Source organism: Mastigoproctus giganteus, chromosome 4 (assembly GCF_048544385.1).
Source record: "Mastigoproctus giganteus isolate SK-2022 chromosome 4, ASM4854438v1, whole genome shotgun sequence".
In the NCBI taxonomy this organism is placed as follows: domain Eukaryota; kingdom Metazoa; phylum Arthropoda; class Arachnida; order Uropygi; family Thelyphonidae; genus Mastigoproctus; species Mastigoproctus giganteus.
Window position 1 is genome coordinate 35,087,410 of NC_143578.1, and position 27,624 is coordinate 35,115,033.

General features: G+C 36.5%; 1 protein-coding gene across 1 annotated transcript in view; it reads right to left on the reverse strand.

Moving 5' to 3' along the window:
* LOC150086619 (CDK5 and ABL1 enzyme substrate 2-like) overlaps nt 1-27,624 on the reverse strand; it is a 142,471-nt gene that overhangs the window by 12,677 nt on the left and 102,170 nt on the right. The window contains exons 8-10 of the mRNA XM_090372205.1: nt 22,190-22,296; nt 16,799-16,835; nt 6,314-6,376 (exon numbers count right to left, since the gene is read on the reverse strand). Coding sequence (XP_090228331.1) covers nt 6,314-6,376; nt 16,799-16,835; nt 22,190-22,296 — 207 coding nt within the window. The remainder of the gene's footprint in view (nt 1-6,313; nt 6,377-16,798; nt 16,836-22,189; nt 22,297-27,624) is intronic.

Genomic DNA, 27,624 nt, shown 5'->3' on the forward strand with positions numbered 1-27,624 from the left:
CCATCTACCATCACCCTCAGTGAGCGATCAGAGAGAAAACTGGATAACCAATTACTAAAAACAGTTGGCAAACCATAAGATGGAAGCTTGTTTAGAAGACCTTTTTGCCAAACACGATTGAAAGCCTTTGAGATGTCGAGAGCAACTACTTGTGTTTCACCGAACCTTTCCATTGAATTAGTCCATAAATGGGTAACATAAGCCAGAATATCACTAGTGGATCGACACTGACGGAATCCATACTGGCGATCGTTGATCAGAAGGAAGGTTTCTAGGTAGTTTAAGAGTTGGTGGTTAATTGATTTCTCCATTACTTTAGAAAGAGTAGAAGTGATTGCAATGGGACGATAACTGGATGGGAGGGATTTGTCACCCTTTTTAGGAACGGGCTGGATATGAGCAAATTTCCAAGCAGAAAGAAAAACACCTTTGGAATAAGAAAGTGAAAAAAGGCGGCAAAGAATAGGAGTAAGTTCAGGAGCACAGGTTTTGAGAACAAGTGGAGAAATACCATTGGGACCTGGAGCTTTCTTAGCATCAAGATTCGTTAAAATCCTTCTGACCTCCTTTTGACGGAAGACCACAGGAGGCATTGAATGGAGTGTGTTGGGAATGGTGGGAGGTGTTTTACCAAGATCATTAATACATGAGTTGGAAGAAAAATGGGATGCTAGCAGGTCAGCTTTATCTTTGGCTGAAGTGACAACAGAACCATCTGGTTTGGACAGAGGTGCGAGCAGAGATGGGAAAAAGTTGTGGCCAATTGCTTTGACAAGAGACCAGAATGCTCGGCTACCATTAGGGAAAGAAGAAAGTTTTCTACTCTTAGCCTGTTCAAACTCTAGTTTGGACTGATTAATAACTGCTTTTCAATTGTTGCGAGCTTTGGTGTATGCAGAAAATGAAGCTGAAGAATGCTAATAGGATTATAGGTAAGGTGCTATTTTGCTCCCATGAATCTAACCACCTCTATTTCAAACTGAAATAAAAATTATAAACATAAAATATAAAGAAAGAAAAAAAAAAAAGAAAGATAGAAAGAGAAAAAAAAAAAGAAAGAAAAAAAGAAAAAAAGAAAAAAAAAGAAAAAAAAAAGAAAGAAAGAAAAAAAAGAAAAAAAGAAAGAGAAAGAAAAAGAAAGAAAGAGAAAAAAAAATAATAAAGAAAGCAAAGGGAAAGAAAGACCAAAGCAACATGCATCTCTGGGGGAGTGAACATGTGACTCCTTACTCAAAGAGACACATTCACAACATACATTTGGAGTTCACAAGTGCTGATGTCCCTTTGAAGAGAGCTATTGCTTGTGTGCTTCCTGTTTCTACTTTGTGGTATTTTGTTATTATTTAAGTGGCGATTGTTCTTTGGTGGTATGGATACATGTCTTTTTGAAAGAGGAACCACATGTCTACTCCTCTGGAGGGGGGGGGGAATTGCTTTGGTTTTTCTTTTCTTTCATTTCTTTATTTTATATATATTTCTTTCCTTCCTTATATTTTATGTTTATAATTTTTATTTTATTTTGAAATAGGAATGGTTAGGTTTGCAGTAGGAAAATGGCATGATGCCTTATGTCTGACTCTATTAACAACATTACTTGGCTGTATTTATTTAGTGGCTTAAGTGTTCTTTGTATATTTTTAATAGCTAAAGCTATTAAAAATATACTTTGGAAATTAACACTGAGCCCAGCTATTTTGCTAACATCAGGAGTATATCTGAAATTCTTTTGTAACAATATCGGGTATCTCCTGCAATTTTTGCTGAATTTCACAGACAATGTTAAATCTATTTTGAGCTTCAATTTAATTTTCGGAAACAAGAATAAGCTATGCAGCATAAGATATGGGGGAGGGGAGAACAGGCATTTGCTTCATGGTCAGCATGAGTAGCCCTTATATCTGAAAATCACCACCTGAATGTGTGTGCATTTGATAAAGCATCTTTTTCAAAAGACTGTTTGTAAGAGGTCACATGTTTCCAAAGCTGTTTTACCAAGCTAAAAATAAAACTTGATAAAAACTTATTACTTTTTTGAATTACTTATTTTAAATAAAAGCCAGGACACACATAATTGTGTACAATGAATAAAACTAGTATAAAGTATATTCTATTACTACCTAGCTGAAAGCAAAAACTCATATTATTATCTGTAGTATTATTATGTGACCATTATCATATCTTTTTGGTAATGCCTTGCAAATTGTATGTTCTACGGATAAATGTACAAAACAAAAAACCATTCCCAACAATGGTAACGAATGGGCCTGGAGTACTGGGGTCCATAGTTCAAATACACATATAGTTATGGTTATTACCCAGTTTATTAACAAAACAAATTATAATAAAATATAATAAGATAAAACCAGTAGCTTTCGGGACGTGTGTCCCTTTGTCAACTGACAAGTTAATACAAATTTTGAATACAATACAACGAGCAAAGTGGTACGTTAATCATGCGTCACTGTTGTTGACGGACGTGTGCTGCTTCTACGCCACTGATCATCCAGCAATAAAATGGTAGTTTCCAGGATGGGATGCAGACACATGCCTTTCTGGCGATTTAATGCCTTAGAATTGTTTATTATGTTGAGTGACTCTAGCCATAGGCGGTGGCGAAAGTTTCGTGAGTGGTCCACTATCTCAAAGTCGCATTTGGGGTCAAGATCGTGGTTGGTGGCCCAAAAATGTTCCGCGACCGCGGACTGGTCAGTTTCGGCAAGCCGGATTGCTCTGTCGTGTTCCGTGAGGCGATCTTGGAGACGTCTTGATGTCTCCCCTATGTAGCAACTGTTACAGTCTCTGCAGGTGATACGATACACCACATTGCTGCGTAAGACAGGTGTGACAGCGGTCTTCACGTTGGAGACAAGTGACCGTAGGTTCCTGCAGGGTAATTGCACACATTTGATGTTGTAGCTTCTAAGGACCTTCGAGATGCGTCCTGACACTCCTGGATAATACGGAATGTAGGCGGACGATATACCGACTTGCTTCAGAGGTCTTGGGTTGGATGTAGGTTCTTCTGCCTGTAACAGGCATCTGCTTAGTACATGGGGTGGATAACCGCATCTGGTTAAGTCCGTCTTCACGCGGGAGATCTCGTTACGCCTAATTGTGTCGGTGCTGGAATGGCTCCAAGCCCTGGAGAATAGGGTGCGGGCAGTGCTATTGAGATGGCTTGGTGCATGGCCGGACCCGTAGTTGGTGAATTGACCGCACCACATGGGTTTGCGGTATACTGAGGTCTCTAGACATGGGCCTACGCGATGTACCAGGACATCTAGAAACGGGAGCGAACCGTTCACCTCTGATTCTATGGTAAACTTGATGAAATTAGATAGGGAGTTGAGATATTCCAGCAGTGTAGTTTCAGAACCCCGTGGTATTACGGTAAAGATATCGTCAACGTATCTACACCATGTTGTAATAGGTGTAGGTGGATTCTGGTGTATCTGCTCCTCCAGGTCTTCCATGGCGATGTTAGCTACTACGGAACTGACAGGGGCGCCCATAGCAGTGCCATGTACTTGTTTGTAGAGTGAGTCTTCAAAGGTGAAGATGCTGCTTGATAAGCATAGGTTGAGGGCGGTACAGATGTCATCAGTGGATAGTGATGTCCTGGATTGGAGGCTTAAGTCGTTCTCGAGGAGCCTTCTGGCGCAGTGCACGGCCTGTTGGACGGGAATTGAAGTGAATAGAGAAACCACGTCGAATGATGCCATGACCGAGTTGTCAGGGATAGAAATGTCCTTAATGAGGTGGATGAACTCACTGCTGTTTTTTAACAGTGTGCGATGTATTACCTATAAGAGGTGAGAGGAGGCGCACGATATGTTTGGACAGTTCATACTTGGGGTACTGCAGCAAGACACTATAGGTCTGAGGGGAATATCTGGTTTGTGGATCTTTGGTAATCCGTAGAATTGCGGTAGTTGGCAGCCAGTAGCACGTAGAAGATGCTGAGTTGTGGTCGTGATCTTCTTATCTTTAAGCCATGTGTGCACTAGTTTGTTGACATGTGTCTCTAGACGTTTCAAGACTTTAATGGGTGGATCAGGTAGAGGTTCATATACGTTTGGGTCTAGTAGTAGGGTCAAGGCTTTCTCTCGGTAGGTTGAACGGTCTAACACAACGGTCCGGCGCCCTTTATCCGCAGGAAGTACGACGATGGAGTTGTCTTTTCTTATAGATGATAGGGCGGCACGCTGACGATGGTTGAGGTTTGAGTAAGTCCAAACATATCGCGCGCCTCCTCTCACCTCTTATAGGTAATACATCGCACACTGTTTAAAACAGCAGTGAGTTCATCCACCTCATTAAGGACATTTCTATCCCTGACAACTCGGTCATGGCATCATTCGACGTGGTTTCTCTATTCACTTCAATTCCCGTCCAACAGGCCGTGCACTGCGCCAGAAGGCTCCTCGAGAACGACTTAAGCCTCCAATCCAGGACTTCACTATCCACTGATGACATCTGTACCGCCCTCAACCTATGCTTATCAAGCAGCATCTTCACCTTTGAAGACTCACTCTACAAACAAGTACATGGCACTGCTATGGGCGCCCCTGTCAGTTCCGTAGTAGCTAACATCGCCATGGAAGACCTGGAGGAGCAGATACACCAGAACCCACCTACACCTATTACAACATGGTGTAGATACGTTGACGATATCTTTACCGTAATACCACGGGGTTCTGAAACTACACTGCTGGAATATCTCAACTCCCTATCTAATTTCATCAAGTTTACCATAGAATCAGAGGTGAACGGTTCGCTCCCGTTTCTAGACTTCCTGGTACATCGCGTAGGCCCACGTCTAGAGACCTCAGTATACCGCAAACCCATGTGGTGCGGTCAATTCACCAACTACGGGTCCGGCCATGCACCAAGCCATCTCAATAGCACTGCCCGCACCCTATTCTCCAGGGCTTGGAGCCATTCCAGCACCGACACAATTAGGCGTAACGAGATCTCCCGCGTGAAGACGGACTTAACCAGATGCGGTTATCCACCCCATGTACTAAGCAGATGCCTGTTACAGGCAGAAGAACTCACATCCAACCCAAGACCTCCGAAGCAAGTCGGTATATCGTCCGCCTACATTCTGTATTATCCAGGAGTGTCAGGACGCATCTCGAAGGTCCTTAGAAGCTACAACATCAAATGTGTGCAATTACCCTGCAGGAACCTACGGTCACTTGTCTCCAACGTGAAGACCGCTGTCACACCTGTCTTACGCAGCAATGTGGTGTATCGTATCACCTGCAGAGACTGTAACAGTTGCTACATAGGGGAGACATCAAGGCGTCTCCAAGATCGCCTCACGGAACACGACAGAGCAATCCGCTTGCCGAAACTGACCAGTCCGCGGTCGCGGAACATTTTTGGGCCACCAACCACGATCTTGACCCCAAACGCGACTTTGAGATAGTGGACCACTCACGAAACTTTCGCCACAGCCTATGGCTAGAGTCACTCAACATAATAAACAATTCTAAGGCATTAAATCGCCAGAAAGGCGTGTGTCTACATCCCATCCTGGAAACTACCGTTTTATTGCTGGATGATCAGTGGCGTAGAAGCAGCACACGTCCGTGCAACAACAATGACGCATGATTAACGTGCCACTTTGCTCATTGTATTCAAAATTTGTATTAACTTGTCAGTTGACAAAGGGACACGCGTCCCGAAAGCTACTGGTTTTATCTTATTATATTTTATTATAATTTGTTTTGTTAATAAACTGGGTAATAACCATAACTGTATGTGCATTCCCAACAATTTAAAAACTTCATCAGTTCAAAGACTACATAGCTGAATTTTATTTTATGCATTCAAACCCATTATATTGTTATGGAGGCAATATTACATAGTATATATTAATAGGTATCACTAAAATTCTTTATTTAAGTACAAGTTTTTTTTCACACTTCAAACAAGTGCTAGTAGAACAAAAAGCAGAGATTCTTTATAGGATTTGAATCATTCTTTTGAGAGTAAATAAATTTTATTTTGGAAAACATACCCACATTCACTTATATAAAGAACTTTTAACAAACATTATTCATTTATGGATATTTTTCATGAATATTTATCAAAAAAAGTTTTGTTACTAAATTTGTAATATGCATTAACTGAAATGCAATTTTCATGATATCCTCTTGAGATATCCTTTGAAAAAAATTTAAAAACACAGATCTTGCAATAACAAGAGAAGGTCCTTTAATATTTAAATATCAGTTAGTCATTTTTATGTATAAATTTAAAAAAAGACGCACCAAATAATAAAAACAAAAGTGAGATACTTTACCTTCAGGATAAGTTTTTCAAAGTATACATATGCTTGTGCTACAGTCAGCAGATCTATTCCGCACTACATGGAAAGAGATATATAAAAAAAATCAGTGACTAGACTTCTCAAAAAAAAAAAAATTAATTAAAAAATAAAATACATATATATATATATACACTGGTGTTCAAAGAAAGTGCATCACCTAGGAATTTCACATTTCTAACCCTTTTTCACAATTGTATGTTACATTAATGACAAATAGAAAAGATACAAAAGATATTTATTAATAGTTAAGGCAACGCTAAGTAATATTTGACAGGTGCTCTCAAAATATTCCAAAATGAGCACTTTCAACCTTTATACAACAGTTTTGGTAAACACAGCAATTATGGCTGAAATATTATCAGGAGCCCTCAATTTGCTTCAGTTTATCATTTTAAATGGAAAAACAAAATGAAAGGTTCACCATGTGCAAACTAATATTTAGTTAAACCGCCTCTAGCCCTGATTACAGCAGCACACCTTCAAGGCATCAACAAGATCAATTTCTGAAGATAATCAACTGATAATTTGTGGTTCCAAACATGAATTATAGCTTCCTGAAGTTCACAAAGGGTCTTTGGTTTCTTTCTGGCAACTGCAGATTCCACACAATGCCAAAAGTTCTCTATAGGATTCAGGTTCAGGCTGTTTCCTGGCCAGATAACAGTTGTAATGGACTGTTCTTCCAACCATTTTTCACATGTAACAAATGTAAACACATTACCGCCGAACCTCTAATGCAGAAATGAAGCTAAAATAAATACAGAAGTGTCTACTTACACTTTTCGTCCGATGACAAGGAGTAGAGTTGTCCTGAAAGATGCAGTTACTTGGCAGGTTGAAATGGTCTCTAATGGTTAGCAGCAATTTGCCTTCCAATATAGCCAGGTATCCATTGGCATTTATGGAACCTTAACCACCTAAACTGCAGGTGACCTATGGAACCACCTAAACTGCAGGTGACCTAATCCACGATACAAAATGCACCCCCATATCAATTGACTGGTAGGGAATTTCACTGTAGACACCATACAGTCTGGATGGTATTCTTCCCCATGTTTACAGAGAATATTTTGTTTCCCATCAGAGCTGTGCAGGTTGAATTTCTTCTCATCTGAGAAAATAATCTGACTTCCACTGCTCAGGGATCCATTTGACATGCTCCTTACACAAAATTAATTGGGCCTTTTTCATTTTTTGTGTGAGAAGGGGCTTCTTCTTAGGATGATGGGCTACAAGTCCATTTTTGAAGAGGCATCTTCTGATTGTTACTGCACTTGCTACCACTCCTGTATGTTCTTCCCATTCTCTTTTCAGCTCAGACAAAGAAGCTTTACGGTTAATAAGTGCTTCGAAACATGGTCCTGTTTTGGCGTAGTGACTTGTTTGCATCCGGTTTCTTTTTTCCTATCAGCAGAACCAGTATTCTTGAGTTTGGAAAGAAATCTACTCACTGTTGACTGATTACAAGACACTCTATAAGCAATATGATGGGAAGAACATCCTGTCATAATGAACATCCCGTCATTACCATAAAGCAACAACAGCACTCTTTCTTCGTGGCATCAACTGCACGTAACTCACCATCCTGACACAAGCAAGGAATGTCTGCAACTCTTGCAGAGCGTGCTTATATAGCTGAATGTAACAGCTGATGCAATATTACACCATAACTTATGCGTGTCAATCTTATCTGATGCAATCTGTAAGAAATATTGCCATATACTTTCGTTATTCGAATGACAATTACAATTTTAAGTGGTGATGCACTTTTTTTGCACACCAGTGTACAGCAAACCCCCGCTATTCGCGGTATCTGTATTCGCGGTTTCGCGTATTCGCGATCGCCGATTTAATATAAAATGAAACCTAAAAAAATGTGAATTTTAAAGCGCCGTGAATATTTTCCGCCATAAAAAACATGGGCGTGGCTAAAATTATCTTTCCCGGTCAAAACAGCGCTCAGTGGGTGGGGGAGAGGGGTGAAAAAATCGCGAGCGTGGATGTTTCTCGGTAATCCTTGTTCAGTATGTGTTAGTCATGGAAGGTTTCGTCGTTTACTTTTAATTTATATGCTTATAAACAATAAATTTATCAATTTATAAATTGATAAATTTAATATAAAATGAAACCTAAAAAAATGTGAATTTTAAAGTGTAATAAATATTACAAATATTACATTTGGAAGCATATCAATTTATAAATTGATATGCTTCCAAAAGTGATAAATCTACCGTTTTGCAGTGTAAAACAGAGTTTTTCGAGTGTGTTAACGGAAGAAAGTGACTTTATTGTGGACAAGTTCTTTCTAACCCTTACAAAAATATGGCTACGAATAAAAAGAGAAATGTGAAAATATCAAAGAAGGTGATAACATTAGCGAATAAAATTGAGTTATTAGACAAAATTTCTAATGGTGAAAGTGTCTCCTCAGTGGAAAAACATTATAAAATCAATGAGTCAACGGTACGATCAATCAAGAAATCGGAAGAAAAAATCCGCCGTAGTGTCCGTGAAAACGCGCTAATTGCTTCAAAAATTTGCTCTGTAACTCGTGATGTTAAATTAGAAAAAATGGAAAAGGCTTTAAATCTGTGGATAGAAGACCGAACTCAAAATAAAATTCCGTTAAGTTCACTCATCATTCGCGAAAAGGCAAAACTCCTTTATCAACACTTTAGCGAAACTGGTGATAGCCCTGGCGGGATGTTTTTTTTTGCTAGCAAAGGCGCTGGTTTGAAATTTCTAATAAATATTACATTTAATATTAAATTGTTTCTTATTTTCATTTCGATGCCATATGCTTGCATTTCACTATGTACTGTCTATGTACATAGTCATATTATGAAGGTACATATAATACATACATAGACAAAATTTTAGACTAGTTTTTCTTATATATTTCATACTTTGGAACGGAACCCCTTTATTACTATGGGAGCCATAACTCAGTATTCGCGTTTTCGGTATTCGCGACATTTCTCAGGAACGTAACCCCCGCGAATAGCGGGGGTTTACTGTATATATATAATATATATATAAAATATAATATAAAACGTAATAGTGTGTGCGCATACACACAATTCTCCAGCATGTATCGGGACACCTCATCCTTGAAAGTAAAAGTTAATTCCAGAGTTGTTCACATGATACATAGCAGTGTCAGTTAAAAGGCATGCACACGCACTGACAGGTAGTGCGGAACAGAATGTGAGAAAAGGACCTAGATCCCTTCACAGGAGGTAAGATAGCAGGCTGTCATATAGTGCGTGCAAACATTCACCAGATAGCAGGAGTGGGTCACCAAAAATTAATTGTTGGAAAGATCACATGCTAATGGAACTAATGGCAGAAGGTAGTGCAGAGAATCATTCCAAGTCAGGTAGCCTATCATCAATGAATTACTTTAGACAGTTGAGAGAATTGGGATAAGCTGATCTCATGTTCTTCAACAATTTATTAAATGGCAAAATAAACAGTAGTCACCTGATTGTAGAAATCAACTTTTCTGCTCCTCAAAGAAATCTGAGAAATGCCTCACCATTTTCGATACTGTTTTCCAGAACCAATTATGGTTACTATAATTATTACAACAGAACTATAAGACTAGTCAATGAACTACCAGTGGACATCTTTGATCACATTGATCTCTTCAAAAGAAAATAAAATCTGCTAAAATAGACAGAATTTAACAAGAATCCAAGATCAGTGAACTGTTATAATAATTAAAATGATTAACTGTAATTTAATGGCATAGTAAATTAATTTTATATAACTAACTGAAATTGTTATGGATCCAATAATATAGTGCTGTTTTTATATATAAATGTAAATATATGATTCTGGTGCATATCAAGCTTTGTAATTAGCTGTTCTACAACAAATAAAGAACATCTGTTTCCAAAAGTAAAAGACCAACAACCATCAGCAAACAGTGTGTATTACTGGTCATGCACTGCTTGTAAGCTGAAGCTGTCTTTTAGCAATGCATGTGACACCTATCCTTGTGAAGAATATATGCAATGAACATCACAGCAGTGGCAGAAATTTATGTGGAATGATGAATTATGTTACACAATCAAGGCATCAGATGGGTGCACCTGGGCATATCATATGCTCAAGGAATGATTTCATCCAGATTGCATTGTACCAACAATGAAGTTTCATGATTCAGAATATCATAAGCATTAAGCACAATAATAATTTTGTGGCCTCAGTTTAAAAATGCATATGTTACAGTACAAAAAAAGATTATAAATTCAGAAATATGTACATATTTTTAAATTTACGATCCTTAGATCAACACTGTTAGGTCTTAATCTGATCTTAGGATAATACAAAACAAAAGATATATAAGGTATATACAGGGTGATTCACTACCAGTGTGACAAACTTGCAGGACGTGGGGGGCACAAAGACGAATCGGAATCACATAGCATTGCAGGGTCTGAAATACCTTCGTCATGCGGTAGAGGACGTTGAACGGGAGGTCGTGTGAACAGCGATCCCACTGGAAGTCAGCATTTGTGAACTGGTTCCCGAGACAGTAGGATGGACGAGTATTCAAACGTTGAACTGGCTGACATGCACCTCGCGTATGGAGCTGCAGACTGTAATGGGTGCGCCGCTCTGCGCTTGTACCAGGAACGTTTCCCGCACAGGCGTGCTCCTCATCATACGATTTTAATCGTATGATGAGAAGGTTACGTGAGACTGGTTGTTTCACAAGAGGTACCATGAATCGAGAGTGAACAATGAGGATGCCAGACAATGAGGAGAATGTCCTACGTCTTGCAGAAGGCAATACGAGTACGAGTACTCGAGCGATAGGCCAACGATCGGGTATTTCCCAATCCATTGTATGGAGGATACTGTCAACAAACCAAATGAGTTCATACCATCTGAATGCGTCCAATCATTGGAGCCTGTGGATTATCCACTCCGGAGGACTTTTGCTACTTGGTTTCTTCAACAGAAACGGTTCTCAAATGCTGACTTCCAGCGGGATCGCTGTTCACGCGACCTCCCGTTCAACGTCCTCTACCGCATGATGAAGGCATTTCGGACCCTGCAATGCTATGTGATTCCAATTCGTCTTTGTGCCCCCTACACCTCCTGCAAGTTTGTCGCACTGGTAGTGAATCACCCTGTATATATATATATATATAAAAAAAAAATTCCCTGTTTATTACTGAAACGTGATTAAATATTTGATGTATAGATGAAGACTGTAGTGTGGCACGGTTTCTTAATGTTTCAAAATGTTTTCCAAGAATAGTTGGGGAAACAGTTTGATACATTAAGAAGCATATTATGCATTTTTAAAGCAACGCTGGTATGTTGAGGTGCAGCTTTGCACTTCAACTTACTAATTGGAGGGATGACTGAGTTGCCAAAAGCTTCATTTTTCTGCATAGCAACAAGCAAACCAAGTTTGCTACAAAATGCATCAATTCCTTGGGGTGAAGCAAGTTAACTCAAGCTGCCTTGGTCTTGCACTTCAAATAACACACACTGCTCCCTAAGAAGTACACTATATAGCTAAAAGTACAGATACACATATTTGCAAAGAAAAGGGCTTTTAATTCAAAAACTCAATACTATGTATTGGGTTTTGGAATTACCTTTGGCCTGTATGGTAGTTTTAACCTTCCTGGGCATACTCTATAGCAACTTCTGGTAGGTGTCAGCTAGTATTTGCTTCCAATCCTTCAGCAAAGCCACTGCCCGAGCAATTTGAAAGGAGGACATTTTGGCTTCAGCCAAATCAAGCATCTCAGTCCATCATATAAGTGTTTGGTGGGGTTGCGGTCTGAGTTTATCTGGCCAGTCTAACTCTTCAGGCGCCTCCGTAGCCAGGTGGGAAGGAGCAGCAGTGCGTAACACACGCTTCTTGATTAGACCGGGGTTCGAGCCCGTCACCACCAAATACGAAGGACGCGGAAAGGTCAGGGAATGACCACCGCATATCCCGGAGCAATATGGCCTTAGTTGCTAATGCTCCTAAAAACCAAATAACAACAACGACAACTAACTCTTCAATGTTAGTGCCCACTCAGTCATGTACAACTCTTGCTATATAACATGGAATGTTGTGCTGATATTGATATAACTCCATCTTTTCACATGGAAAAATATGAATATGACTGGGGTGTCCCAATTGTAGAGGGCCCAAAAAGTAGGTATTGTAGTTAACAGTCAAGCAGGCTACCTAGTCTAGCGATCATCTGAAGGGTAAGTGTTTTGAGGGCTGACTTAATGGAAATTTTAGAGGAATAAATTATGAATTGTAATTTATTCTCAAAACCATTTCTTTATATCACATCTAATTGAATAATCAGGAACAATAAAATCAGTAGAGCAACCAAGAATTTACCTTTGGGGAGGGGGGTTGGAATGGAGTCTAACAGTTGCTCTGATGCCAATAGAAAAAAAGTTTGTTAGTAATGGGGATCTGGCCTCCTCATTGTGCTCTGAAATCATTCAGATCTTTTAGGGACACACTGTAGATACACATTTCATGTTTATCATTATTATTATTAGAAATACTAATAATTATTTCTAAATTTTAAAACAATGCATAAATGCATAAAATATAGTTTAGACCTCTTTACAAATAAAGTTACAAGTATTAATTATAAACTTATAATTGATCTCATTTTTTAAAAAAAAATTAATTATAATCTCAAAGGTTCCAAATTCTGTGGGTCTCTAAGGGGATAAAGATAGCTCATAATTCTACAAAATGTCCAAGTACTTCACAGACTTTATGGTTTTGGACAATATCCCCACCACCAGACCAAATCTGATCTAGCAAAAACAGTCCCATACTATCAGACCCCTCCACTAAATTTTGTGGTTGAGATGAGAAACCCTGGTAAGAAGCACCTTCCATGCTATCTCTATACTCAAACATATCCATCAGAACAAAATATTGTATAGTGAGATTTGCCACTCCATAGCACCTTCTGCCACTGTTTAGTCTTCACAGTTTCTCTATAAATAATGTGGAAGTGTGTTTGCTGTAAGATAAGAATTTTACAATCTCTAATTTTGAGAAATTGAAAAGTAAACCTGGAAACAATTTCTTCCAATGAATTATATGAATTTTTGATGTCAAAAAATGTTTGGTGGCACCTACTAAATTTCAGACTGTAGTAAAACCAATTTGTCGCGATTTTGCGATGCGGAAATGACATCATTTCCATTAAGGTTACTAACCTTCACATTTCTTTTAGGTATTTTGATTTGTAAATCTTGGTTACGAAATAAGAGCTTTTATACTGTAAATATTTTATTCATCATTCACAAATTTCCATAATTTCAGCAGAAGATAAGATACAATGGATTTATGATAACTGAAGTAAGAGACATATACTTGTGATTGCAACACATCTAAAAACCTCTTAAAAACAGTGCTGATTGATGCCCAGATGATATCAGACTATTCAACAAATGGCAACAATCAAATGGATAATTAGACTAATGACTCGGATTTTGCTAACCTCTTCCAAACGTTGATTCGGTAGAATAAGTTGCAGACACGAGCATAAAACATTATATTGTTCATACTAAATATTTCAGACTGAAGTATGACGCTAATTTCACTAACATAGATTTGGTAGACTAAGTAGCAGGTGGGAGCATAAAACTTTATATTGTTCATGACTTCGGTTTTAGCTTTGTTTGATTATTAAAATAGTTCAGATTTTCATCAAAGATGTTTTCACATAAACCATCGTTCATGCGTACAGGGTACACATGCAGTTTTTTTTGTCCGATGAAGAAGATTAACAAATTATTGAGTTTTAAAAGGTTAGTAACAATGCATGTGTGTGTGAAAATATATATGAGAAATTATAAATATACAGGTAACCCTCGTATAATACGGCAGTTTGGTTCCTACAAAATCTCGTGTAATGCGAAACCATGTTATACGGGAAAGCTAACAAAACTACAGCATTTTCTTTATAACTATTGGAAACTTAATTTTTATAGTAGTAATAACTTAATATTTTAACTTTTTTTATAATAATAGTAACTTAATTAGTAATAACTGAACAAACATCTTATCTTACAAACTGTGATACTTATATGTCAGATAATGTACGTTCATTGAATTAAAGAACATGACACATGCAGGTTGCAACACACACGATACACACAAGTGAGATACAGAGTAATGAGTTTCTAAGCATTTATGTTTTTTTATATGATTGAATTTGCTATTGCAAATGCTGGAATTCTGCATTTGCAATAGCAAATGCAAGAAGATCAAGTTTACTACCCGTTTATAATTGATTGCACTAACAGAAAAGGCCAATAAACCGGAAACTGCAAATTGTTTTTACTGTTTTATGGTAGTGACCTCCAGAAATGTGCTTTATAAAAATACTACGAAGGCGATAACAACTAGTGAGTCACAGCAGGGATTCACAAAAAGGGAATGGAAACATTGAAAATTACATCTAACATAATAGCAGGGTTTTCCTGGCACAACAGCTCAAAAATATTGTGTTATGCGAGATTTCCCACAATTCCCAAACCATGTTAGAGCAAAACCTTGTTATATAAGTACTGTGCTGTGCGAGGATTGCCACAATTTATCAATTGTGTTAGAGTAAAACCATGTTGTAGAAGTACTGTGTTATATGGGGGTTGCCTGCATTGGTATTAATTTAAGTCTTTCTAACCCATGAAGGTTTACACACAAAGAAGTTTTTAGAGACAGGGTTAGCAGAAGTCTATCTAATATGGGTTATATGATTTTATAATAATGGAAAAGTATGCGGAAGAGAAACTGCCACAACTAAAAGTGAAGAGAGCACTTGGAGCTAATGGAATCTGTCCAATTATATTAAAATAAGCTGAAAAAGAGGTAGTTAAACCTTTGTCCATAATAATAAGAACATCCTTATATTTTGGAGAAGTCTCTACAGATCTGTTAATCTGACCTCTTCACTAGGGAAAATAATGGAATCAATAGTTAAAGAAGTAATGCAAGATCATCTTGACAGGAATTGAGTCATGAGGCAATCATAACGGATTTTTTAAAGGCAGATTATGCCTAACCAATCTGATTAACTACTGTGAGGTCATCATAAAGGGATTCAAAGAATTGGATTCAAAGAATAATTTTGACATCATACACTTAAATTTCAGTAAAGCTTTTGATACTGTACTACATGTATGATTGTTGTATAACTATGAGCAATGTCGCATAGGTGCAAGTTACTATTGTGGATATAAATGTCCACCACTTCAGGAATTAATATGATGAGAGGGCCAACACAAGGGTCAGTGTTTGGCCCCTCAGGTTTTAATATTTATTAATGATACTGATGTAGGTATTTCAAGTTTTATATCTGAGTTTATAGAAGATATAAAGGAGGGCACAGTGATTAATGACAGTAATCAGGGTACGCTACTTCAAGAAGATCTAGATATATTAAACAGATATGCTAAAAATGGCAATTCAGATTTAATATTCATAAATGTAACTTACTGCATTTAGATAACAGTAATCCAAGAACAACACACCATTGGGGCACTACCAACTCAAGATGGATAAGCAAAATGGTGGATCAGATTGTACAATCAGCATGATATGAAATTCTCTCAGAAGTGCAAACAGGCTGCTAGAAGAGCCCCTGAGGTTCTCAATGATATATAGGAACTTTTATAGCAAGGACCTAAGAAGGGATTATTCCGTTGCAAAAGGCAGTGGTTAAGCCACATCTGGAATACTGCATATAAGTTTGGAAACTTCATTTTAGGAAGAACATAGATCTGTTGGAAAGAGTGCAGAGAAGAGCAACAAGATTAAATGGAGGCACAAAAGGATATTCCTACCAAGAAAGATTTGGGTTCTGTAAATTCAATCTCTAAACTCTAGGTATCTACATGGTGACCAAATTGAAGTGTTATAAGGCTTTAAATTGTCAAGTAAACTAAATGCTAATGGAATTTTGACTTTCCTAGATGACACACACATACACAAGGGGACAAATTTAAACTGAAAAAGGATGGTTGTAGAATAGATTTACAGAAATTTTCATTCAGCCAATGAGTAACTGTTCTTAGAATAAACATCCATCAACTACTGTGGAGGTGGACAGTTTGAATAAATTTAAAGGTTTTGGGAAAATCATTGGTACAAATGGGCAATGAAATGGGTAATTTTTTTTTGACTGGTGCTGATAAGATTTGCTTCTATTAAATGGTATCAAAAAGTTAAGCCTTAAGTAAATTTAGGGCAACAGCTTCAGAAGCATACATAAATGTGGTTTTTGCCAAACCAAGTTAATTCATTATAACTCTTGATGTAATTCAAGTAAATTTAGAGCTTTTGCTCTAAATTTACATGAATTTTATAACATTAAGTATTAATTTAATAAAAACAATATATATATATATATATATATATATATATATGTATTTTTTTATTAGCAATTATCTTACCTCATTTTTTGCAATCTTGCACATTTCTCTTTTCAAGCTGAGTGTAGTGGTAAAAAAAAATTGCATTTATTTTTTCAGAGCAAGATAATTTATATCATTACTATCCCATTAAAAAATGGCATGCAATATTTTATAAATATTTGTTTTAATAATTTAAAAAAAACTTTAATATTCATAACTGATTTTATGCTGGTAAGAGAAAACTTTTAATGTAATATATATATATATAACCTTTATTGCTAAAAATATATTACTTGCATTTCCCTGACACTTCATTAATTTAGCTTAATTCAAGAAACATAGCATTTGGAATTACACCATAGGTCAGGCTCAATATACAATTTAATCATCTTAATACCTACAAAAATAAATAAATCGGTCAACTACTGAGTGCTGGGCACTCAGGATGAAGGATCCATAATCAAGAATGGTGGTTAGCGTAGTATCTCAAATAGAGAGCTTTATGGTAACTGACAAAAGTTTCTAGTTCCCTGGCTTTGCCTAAATCTGAGGAATTAACAAAAACATTATCTATTTGAGTCTTTCCAGTTGTTGTGGATGACAAGGGTGGGAGAAGCGATTAAAGTCTTGGAGGAAAAGCGACTGGCAGGTGAGGGCTATGCAAGACGGCCCTCCACACAGGCACCTCCCCACCACAGCCGCCTCAATGCTGGCTCTCTGAGAACCTCCTTGCCAGGACAACTCCAGCATTGAAAATTGTTTTTAAAAAAATACTTCTCGTCGCAAAATTTATAAATGACTTTTATAGAAGAATTATTAACTAACTATTTAGCAACCTTTTTGTCACCAAAAGGAGAGTTACTCAGTATAAAGAAGTGCACTATCGAAGTGCAATAAAAAATTGTTTTTTTAATTTTAACACAAAAAGTAAATGATAGATTTCAATCGGAATAGTTTTCGATTGTAAGCATCGAATAACGCATAGTTAATGTGATTTTAAATTTTTAGCTCCATTAGCGACAGAAGTAAAGGGGGTAACATGAAAATTACTCACATTTTCCTGTCTGGTGCCGCCATTTTTAATTTTAAAAATATTTTAAAATTATATTTTAAACCTACTCTTTCCAATGGTGTATAATAAGCTATAGGTTGTCGACAACATTTTTGTCTCCCCCACATTTAACCTCCCATTTCTCACACAAGTTTTTGTCAACAACGATCAATATGGCATTAGGTTTGCCCATATGATGTACAAACCCATGCAAAATTTCAAGTCAATAGGTTGAGTGGTTCCAGAGATACAATGCTGTGACAGACGGACAGACAACCAAATGACATTATAAGGGTCCTTCGTTACACTACGGACACTAAAAAATGATCAGTCTTAGTTTACTATGTGCCTTACCCCATAGTACTGGAGAGTTGTGCAGCCGAACAGCAGGAATGTACAACTCTATTATTATTTATTAACTGCCATTTTGAAAGTTGTCAATACCAGCCATTAATTTGAAAGTTACATCAATAAAGTTAAGCAGCCAATAATTAATAGGTAACTGAAATATATTGAAGATGTGATATTAGCCAAATAGAAAATGAGTTTTCAGTTTTTTAGTTTGGAGGTTGGCCCCATTTAAGCAGCTAATAAAATCTGCAAGATGGTAGATTTACCTACTGTAGCTAGGGCTGGATTTAAACTTGTTGTGGCCCTAAGCTATAACATGTATGAGGCCCTTCTCTCTTACAGTTCACCTGTGACAATATTAAAAAAGGATTTTTTTAAGATGGAGCAATGCCCCTTGTAATGCAAAGCCCGAAGCTCATTAACATATATCAGACACAATTTCATACTGAAGTATGCTACATATGCTTTCTTCTTTATTTTTACGGTATTCTATGAAGTATAATTTGGCATGAATTAAACATCATTAACACAAAGATCAAATAAGGCAAAGGAGTTGGCTAAAGAAAAAGAAACATACTTGGTTTTATTTATGTAGCATTTCAAGCCAAAATTTGTTACATATTCAATAAATCCTGTAATTCATGGTAGCACAAGGAAATTTATGATGTTAAAGGCAGAAAATTTATTACACTATGATTTGGTAAAAAAGACAATATTGTCAGTACATGCAAGGAATGAATCTTGCCAGTTAAAGAATCGAATGAAGGGACCTACACTTCTAATTGTTGGCATAATCAACTTATTATAAGTGACAAGTTTCTGAAACAAAAATTTATTTCAGAAAAATCTTCAGCATGTGTGCGGAAAGGATAGATAGGACAGGAAGAGAGGAGGGGTTATGCTGTTAGTTAAGAAACACAAAATCTAAGGAAGTGCATCCAATTGACACTGATTGACAATGGAATGTTGTCAGAGTGGTATGATATAAGCACTGGGAAAAGGAAAATGAGAGTAGGTGTGTGTTATAAGCCTAATGAATTTGATGAGTATAATGAACAATTGTGCAGAGAAATAGAGTGGGCCAGTAAATCAGAATGTGTTATAATAGGGGATTTTAACTTTCCAGTTATTGACTGGAACTTGTGGGTTGGTCACTTGCACACTAGCAAGACTTTAGTGGATTTATTGGTTGACTGTTTTCTACATCAGCATGTTCGTGAGGCAACAAGTGAGGTTCGTGAGGCATTTTACAACTTGCATTTTATTCAGTGTATTTTATATTTTATAAGTGGTGTTAACAGCACATCCAAAATATCTGATTTCCATTACATAATAAGCTTATAAAATAGTGATGTGTGAATATTTCTCATTAAAATATTTTTCTTATCAATTCTGCTGAAAGAGATGCACCATATTAATTTAAGGATGATGTTAAATTCAATAAAAACAAATTCTCATTGAAGTGGCTTTTCAATGAATGGCCCTTTACCAAAGCTTCAAAAGAAGTCCTAGAATTTTTCTCAAGATTTTTATTTATTTATTATTATTATTTTTTATTTTGCATATCATGAGTTCTATTCATAATCAGAAACATAAATATATATAGTTATTTATAATCAGAACAATAAATAAAAACAATAATGCAAATAATTAATTATAGCCAAGCTTCTGATGTGGTGAAAATACTCAGAAAAAAAAAAAAAAAGTTTGTTTTATGGACTTGACTGAATTGATTGCTGTTATACCATATGTTAATGGAGATTAACATATAGTATAACAACACAAATTTTGCCTGGGTCTCAAGCTACCTTAGATAACAAAATAAAATAAAAATAATAAAAAAAAAATAAAACAAATGAATCCGAAGCAATCAGAAATATTTTCACTCATCTCTATCTAGTAGTATAAACAAAAGACTTCCTGTCAAAAGAAATGCATCTCTGCACCAAACACAAAGGAATATCAGCACTCGTACTGAAAGAGTTATATTACCGTAAGAGAAAGAAATAAAATGAAGTCAAATATAGACAAAGAACCCAAGGACAATCTCCTCAGAAGCCATCTACCTCTGTGAGTTTGAAAGATTGTATTTTGGTCACTGGCTGCAATTAAGCACACCAATGGATGTTCCTATATGATCTTCTACAGAAAAGAAGTGAAAAAAACTAAGCAAATATAAATTTATGCAGGTGATTACACAGTATAGTTAAAATGAACAAACACAAATAACAAAATGCAAATTTTTTAGTCAACTCAAACAGAATTAATATAAATAAATAAATAAATTAATTATAATGAAACTCATTTTAAAAAATATGAACTTAGTGAGAATATAATATAAAATATTATATTAGTCACATATATAAAATATTATATATAAGTGAGGGGTAGACCCTGAATATACGAGATTAAGAGGTGGAAAAAGAAGATGATACAATGGACCATGTTACGTCAATAATCTGAAGTAAATTAGACCCTAAAAAAATACAGTTATATCTTCAAGACTTTACTGAAATGAACAGTATTATACCATATGCTAATGAAAATTAAGGTCATATCTGGGAACGCATGAATTTTGCTGTCTGAGTTACAAAAACTTATAATTTCATTGTTGAATTTCTAAGTAACTTAATCATGATAGAGATTTTTATTTTAAGATAACTTTAGTAACTTTTAGTGATTAGAATATATAAGAAGGTATATGTTGGTTTTCTAAGAGTACCAAATTATCTAAAATGAATGATTTTTAAATTTTTTTTCATGAAATACAAGGTGTGGCAATGAAGTTCCCAGACTGGAGCAAAAAAAAAAAAAAAAAAACACAAAGTGAAGGAGCTCAAAAATGGTTTTAATTGTATTCAAAGTAATCACCACCTGATTGAATGCACTTATTACAACATTCTAAAAGTTTCTGAAAAGAGTCAGTGAAGGCATCCAAAGGGATGATGTCAGTTTGGCAGTTATGTTTTTCTTTGTCTTCAACATCCTGAAATCTCTTTCCTTTGAGGGCAATTTTCACCTTGGGAAAGAGGAAGAAGTCTGCTGGTGCTAGATTGGGAGAGCAGGGTGGATGGCTGATCAGTACAGTGGTGCCATGTTTCATCAGAAGTGTCTTCACAACAAGTGTGGAATGGGTGGGGCATTGTTGTGCAACAAAAACCAGCTGCCTTTCTCGTAAAATTGTGGCCTCACCGAGGAAATATGCTTCAATAGTCTTTGAACACTTGTACGAAGAATGTGGCATTGACTCTCTTCCCTTCAGGTACAAATTCCTTGTGAGTCACACCCTGTTTGTTGAAAAACATGATCAGCATCATCTTAATCCTGGACTTTTGTAAACAAAACTTTTTGGGCTTTGGTGATGATTTTTAAATCCACTGCATGCTCTGAAGCTTTGTCTGCGGGTTGTACTGAAATATCCAACTCTCATCTCCAGTGACAATGCAGTCGAAGAACTTAGGATTGTCTTGACAAGTTTGGATGAAGTTTTTGCATCACGACTCTGTGTTGCTTTTGCTCATCTGTGAGGCTGTATGCCACAAATTTTGCACAGACCTTAATTTTCACTAAATTTCATGCAGAATTTGGCAACTCATCAGGCTGTCATTCTGATGGTCAAACAACAATCTCTTGCCACAATTTACTGAATTTTTGCAACTCTGTCCTCATTTCAAAGGTTGGTGTACGCCCACTTCTTGGGTCATTGTGACATCTGCGTGTCTGTCTTTAAACCACTGACACCTTTTAAGCACATTGGTATGACTTAACGTTTCATCACCATAAACGGTTTTTAACATTTCACATGTTTCTGTTGCAGATTTTCCTAGTTAAAAATTGCACTGCTAGTAGCAATGTAATTTGTAACTTCTGGAATTTTCATTTACTACATTCACAAGTCGCAGGTTGGTGATAACTGTAATTACTTAATTCTAGAAATTCCCACACCCAATCAGAAGTCCATCATAATATAGCATGTTAATACATATTATATCATTAAAACTTAATATAATTATATTGTTGTCTCCTACCTTCTTAATTTACTAAGAGTTAACTGTATATGTGGAAACCGTTCCCGAAATTTATCATTAAGATCCTTTTTGAGATCAGATGGCTTTACATAATCTATCACAGAAGTCTAAAGGAAAAAAAATATATATGTGAATATAACATTTAGAAGCAGAAAATTTTTATTGCATAAATATAAAGCTATACATCAAATACTGACTTAAATTTTGAAACGTTAATTGACTTAAAATTTTTTATGATAAAAATTATCATAGTTCATCTTATGAAATCAGACAAGTAGTAACTCTATAAATCCTTTTGGAATAAAAAAAAAAAAAAAAAAACTAAAAAAAAACATTGTTTTCAGAATATATGCCTTTTACATTATATTGTTATATTGTAGCCTTTTTTTTTTTAATGGGTAATACTAATGTTTGTATTATCACACTTAAGTTTTAAGGTGAACACCTAATTCCAGGAAGTCCTTTAATACACATCATAGCTGGGTGTGTGTGTATATATATATATATATATATATATATACGGGCATGATGGTCAGTCTATTATTTTGATATTTTAGTTTTTTGGTAGTTTCTTTAACCCTTTTTTGGTGATATTTCACGTTTTTTTGTACTGGTACCTTGAAGGTACCAGTACAAAACTGGTACCTTCAAGGGGGGTACCGCTAAATTATTTATAATTGGCATTATTTTAAATTTACATTTTTTATTAATTGGGTTTAATGATTTAATTGACTAAATTATATAGGGGATTATCGACTACCTTTTTGTCCTATTATCTCTATTTTCCCTTCCCTGTTTGTTTATTTTATTATTTTGCGTTTTGTTTCGCTCTGCATTATTGCCGTACTACTGGCTGATGTTTTTATTTTAAATATCATATTTATTTTAATTGTCAGATATAATTAGGCATCATGTGGAGGATGTGCATTTGCTGCCTCTAATGATAACTATATAGCCATATTTATTTATTTTTATTACTTTTGCCTAACTTTTATCGCACATAATATATATATATATATATATATATATATAGGTAAATGAATTAGGTGGTAGTATAATAATATAATATAAATAATATATTGGCTTGTCAGTTAAACCAATAACCAAGATAGGTACCTAACGTGACCAGGAAAAAATATATGCTATGCATTAAGCAATATATTACAAAATATATAAAAATCGATACATTAAAAAGTTAATTATGGCAATAGGTTACATTGAAGAGGACTTTTTCTAGGGCTAACCCTTTCAATGTAACTACCGTAATTAACGAGCTATCCGTTTCTGTAGTCATCGTCCAGCTAGGCAAAGTCCAAAAAGCAAAAAGTAAATTAGGCCAAAACAGATAAATAACTAAATTTCTAAATTTAGTAGCAAGCTAGTGCGATGACTGTTAGCCCGACGGATAGCCAATGCTAAATAACCACCTGGATATCTTTAGTTTCAAGATATTCCTCCACCACTTGAGCTCTATGTGCAGTGGCATTGCAGTGGATGAAAAGAAAACATGGGCCAACTGCACACCCCTAAAAATCACACATAGGGTTCAAGGATCTGCTCTCGGTACCTCTGCGCAGTTAGGATACCCCCTATCAAAAACATGAAGAGGGATGCAGCCATTGATCATTATTCTGCCTGTGAGAATGCTGCTTCTACTGTAAGTGTCCCTTTCTCTGATGTTGGAGGGTTGGTACTGTATTGCTCATTGTCTCCAGATCAAATAACATCTAGAATCTGTTTGTAGGCTAAAAGAGGACTCATCAGAGAACAGAACTGTACTTCATTTGTCAGGATTCCAAATCATATGTTCTCCTGTGGCCGCAGCAAGAGCACTAATGAGGTGACATTGTAGGGTTCCACCTTGCTGTTAGAGTCAGACAGTGGTCTGTTCTGGTTGACAGGTCAGCCTTTCCTGTTTCCGGGAACTGCTTCCATAGTCCTGAGACAATACTGCGTGATACATTAAGCCAATGTGCCACCTCTGCCTGGCTTCAAGTTGTCCAGCAACCTGCCATCTCAAAGAATCATCTAAACGATGATGACTTGCCATCCTGAGTACTGAAGATGTGGTTATTTCATTGAGAAAGCCAAAAAACAGGAATGAAATAATGTGGTCACAATCTGTGTTTTTATAGGCACAAATAATTTGCATAATTTGTGGCTCTGTAAGGTGGTAGATCGATTTATATTGAATACTCAGTATTTGCAGGCCAGGATGCGTATTATATCAAACATTCACCTTCAGCGACATTGTTCACAATAAAATATTCATGAAAAACATTTTTTCTGTTAATTTTGTTGAGTAGTGCAGCATCCTCAAAATTGCTATATCTAATGGAATATATCATTGTCCAGCTATATTGGCAGTTTACTATTGCAAGCTACCATTTCATTCACATAAAAGAATAAAAGAGTAGATGAAGGAACTGAACTTTGAGATACTGCATACAGGTCTGGAGGCCTCATTTTAGGAAGGATGTAGATCTGCTGGAACAGGTACAGAGAAGGGCAATAAGATTGGTGACGTGAACAAAAGATTGCTCTTAAGAAAATTTTCTGGCACCTGTGAGGTGATCTGATTGAGTTAATTAAGGCTTTCAATGGATTGAGCAAGCTCAGTGCTGATAGCATCCTTCCTCTTGCTCAGACTACACACATAATGGGGATAAATTCAAACTGAGGAAGGATAGCTGTGCAGAGGTTTACCTTCAGCCAGTGGGTGATTGACTGTTGGAACAAACTTCCATCTGTTGTTGTAAAGTGGGTAGTTTGAATTAATTCAAGGAAGAGATAGATAAATTAAAAAGGTTAGGCAGGCAAAGGCAGATTATGAGAAATCTTTGGCAAAGGATGCAAAGAAAAGATATCAATGGTTCAACTGTTGATGATCCTGCTCAGGTGGCTAACAAACTAAATGAGTATTTTGCATCTACGTTCACACATGAGGAGTTATTCAGGGAGGGGAATGCCAGACGTGAACTAAACTCTGGCAGTGAGCTAGATGATTTTATAATAACTGAGAGGAAAGTGGAGGTGAAATTGTTGAAGATAAACATAAGAAAGGCACCTGGAGTGGATGGGATATATCCAGTTATATTAAAGGAGGCAGGAAAGGTAGTAAGCAAACCCATAGCCATACTCATGAGAGCTTCCTTGGACTCAGGGGAGGTACCCATGGACTGGAGATGTGCAAATGTGACCCCAATTCACAAAGGAGGATCAAAGGGTGACACAAGTAATTATAGACCTGTTAGTTTAACTTCTGTTCCAGGAAAATTAATGGAGGCACTGGTTAAAAAAGCACTGCAGGATCATCTAGACAAGACTTCAGTTATAGCTCGGACACAGCATGGGCTTGTTAAGGGGAAGTCTTGTCTGACGAATTTGAATGGATAGTATGATGTGGTCACAAAGCAACTGGATGCAGGGAATAACTTTGATATCATATATTTGGATCTTAGAAAGGCTTTTAATACTGCTGCACATGGAAGACTGCTGCACAAATTGGAGCAGTGTGGCATTAGAGGCAAACTGCTGTTTTGGATAAAGGGATGGTTGAGGGGGAGAAAACAGAGTGGTAATCAATGGGCACTGCTCTTCGTGGACTAATGTTATTAGTGGAGTCCCTCAGGTTTCAGTGTTGGATCCATTGTTGTTTTCTGTATTTATAAATGATACTGATGATGGTATATCTGGTTTAATGTCAAATTTACAGATGATACAAATGTTGGCAGGGTTGTTAATGACACTAATGATGATACGCTGCTGCAACAGGATCTAGACATGTTGAGCAGATGGGCTGACAGGTGGAAAAAGAAGTTTAACAGTGACAAATGTAAAGTACTACATATGGGAAGCAACTGTGTGGTACTACACTGAGAGTGGTAGAGAATGAAAAGGACCTGGGGGTAATTGTGCAGGCAGATATGAAGTTTTCTGAGCAGTGCAGACGGTCTGCAAGAGTAGCTCATGATGTCTTGTCAATGATATACAAGAATTTTTCTAGCAGGGATAAGGAGGTGGTTATCCCCTTGTACAAGGCGATGGTCAGGCCACACCTTGAGTACTGTATACAAGTCTGGAGGCCTCATTTTAAGAAGGATGTAGAGCTGTTGAAACGAGTACAGAGAAGGGCAACAAGATTAGTGAATGGAACAAAGGGTTGCTCTTATGAAGAAAGGCTTAAGTTTTGCAGACTACAGTGTTTGGAGACTAGGCACCTGCGAGGTGATCTTATTGAGGTGTATAAAGTCCTGAATGGTTTGGGCATGCTCAATGCTGATGGGATTCTTCCGCTTGCTCTGATTAATCACCTGAGAAGGCATAAATTCAAATTGAGGAAAGACAGTTGTAGGATAGATGTGCGGAAGTTTGCCTTTAGTCAGCAGGTAGTTGATTGGTGGAACAGACTTCTATCTTTTGTTGTGGAAGTTGATAGCCTAAATAAATTTAAGGCTGAGCTGGACAGGTATTTGTAATGAATGGATGGATAAAATTGGAGCGGGTTTTTTTTTTTTTTTTTTTGGCTGTGCTGCATAAGCTTGCTTTTTTGCATTTTATGCCTCTACTAATGCTAATTCTAAATATTGGAGGAGATGAACAGGTGATGTGAGAAGTGTTTTTTTTTTTTTTTTTGGCTCATGCTGTACAAGTTTGCTTTCTTATATCATTTGCCACAAGTATTATTAAGTGTTAATGCTACACAAATTATTTAGAATTACTTTATGGCAGAGGCGATAAAATTTTAGTCTCAGAAATGTTATGAACAATGGCCTGAGTTTCTTCAAAAGTAAGAGAATGTAAAGAGGCAACAAAAAAATGGAGTTAATTCTGAAGTGTAGATTTCAAGAACTATAAAAATTCCACAAATAGTGTTCTTGTTGACACTGGCCCACACAGGAAATGTGACTTTAGTAAAATAAAGTCTGTCTATATAGGAAGAGAATAATAGGAAAAGAAGGTAGATGCCAGAAACCTGAGAAATGGTATGTCTTATTGCAGGTTTATCAGGGTTTCCAAAGAATGGAAGATCTGACCCCAGAAATGAAACTCCAGAATGCTAACAAGATGATGCCTCCTTGATATGAAGAAAGCATGTCATGTCACTGGTGTTCCAAAGTTTTCGCTTCTGTGGGGAGGGGGGGGGATAAACCCCATTCATTATAGATATTCATTGTTGGAAACCCTAAATTTGCAATGAGACAATGTCAAGCTGGTTTTTGGCATCTTCTTTCTTTTCCTATTATTCTCTTCCTATACAGGCAGGGTTTATTTTATTTTAAGTCATATTTTATGTCTTGTAATTATCAACAAGAATAAAGTTTGTATTTCACTCTCGACTTCTAAAAAGGGCCATTACAGTTTAGAGAAATGTCGTTAGGTCCCTTTTGACTTTCAGTCTGATGCCAGGACTGATCATGTTACTGAATAGCCAA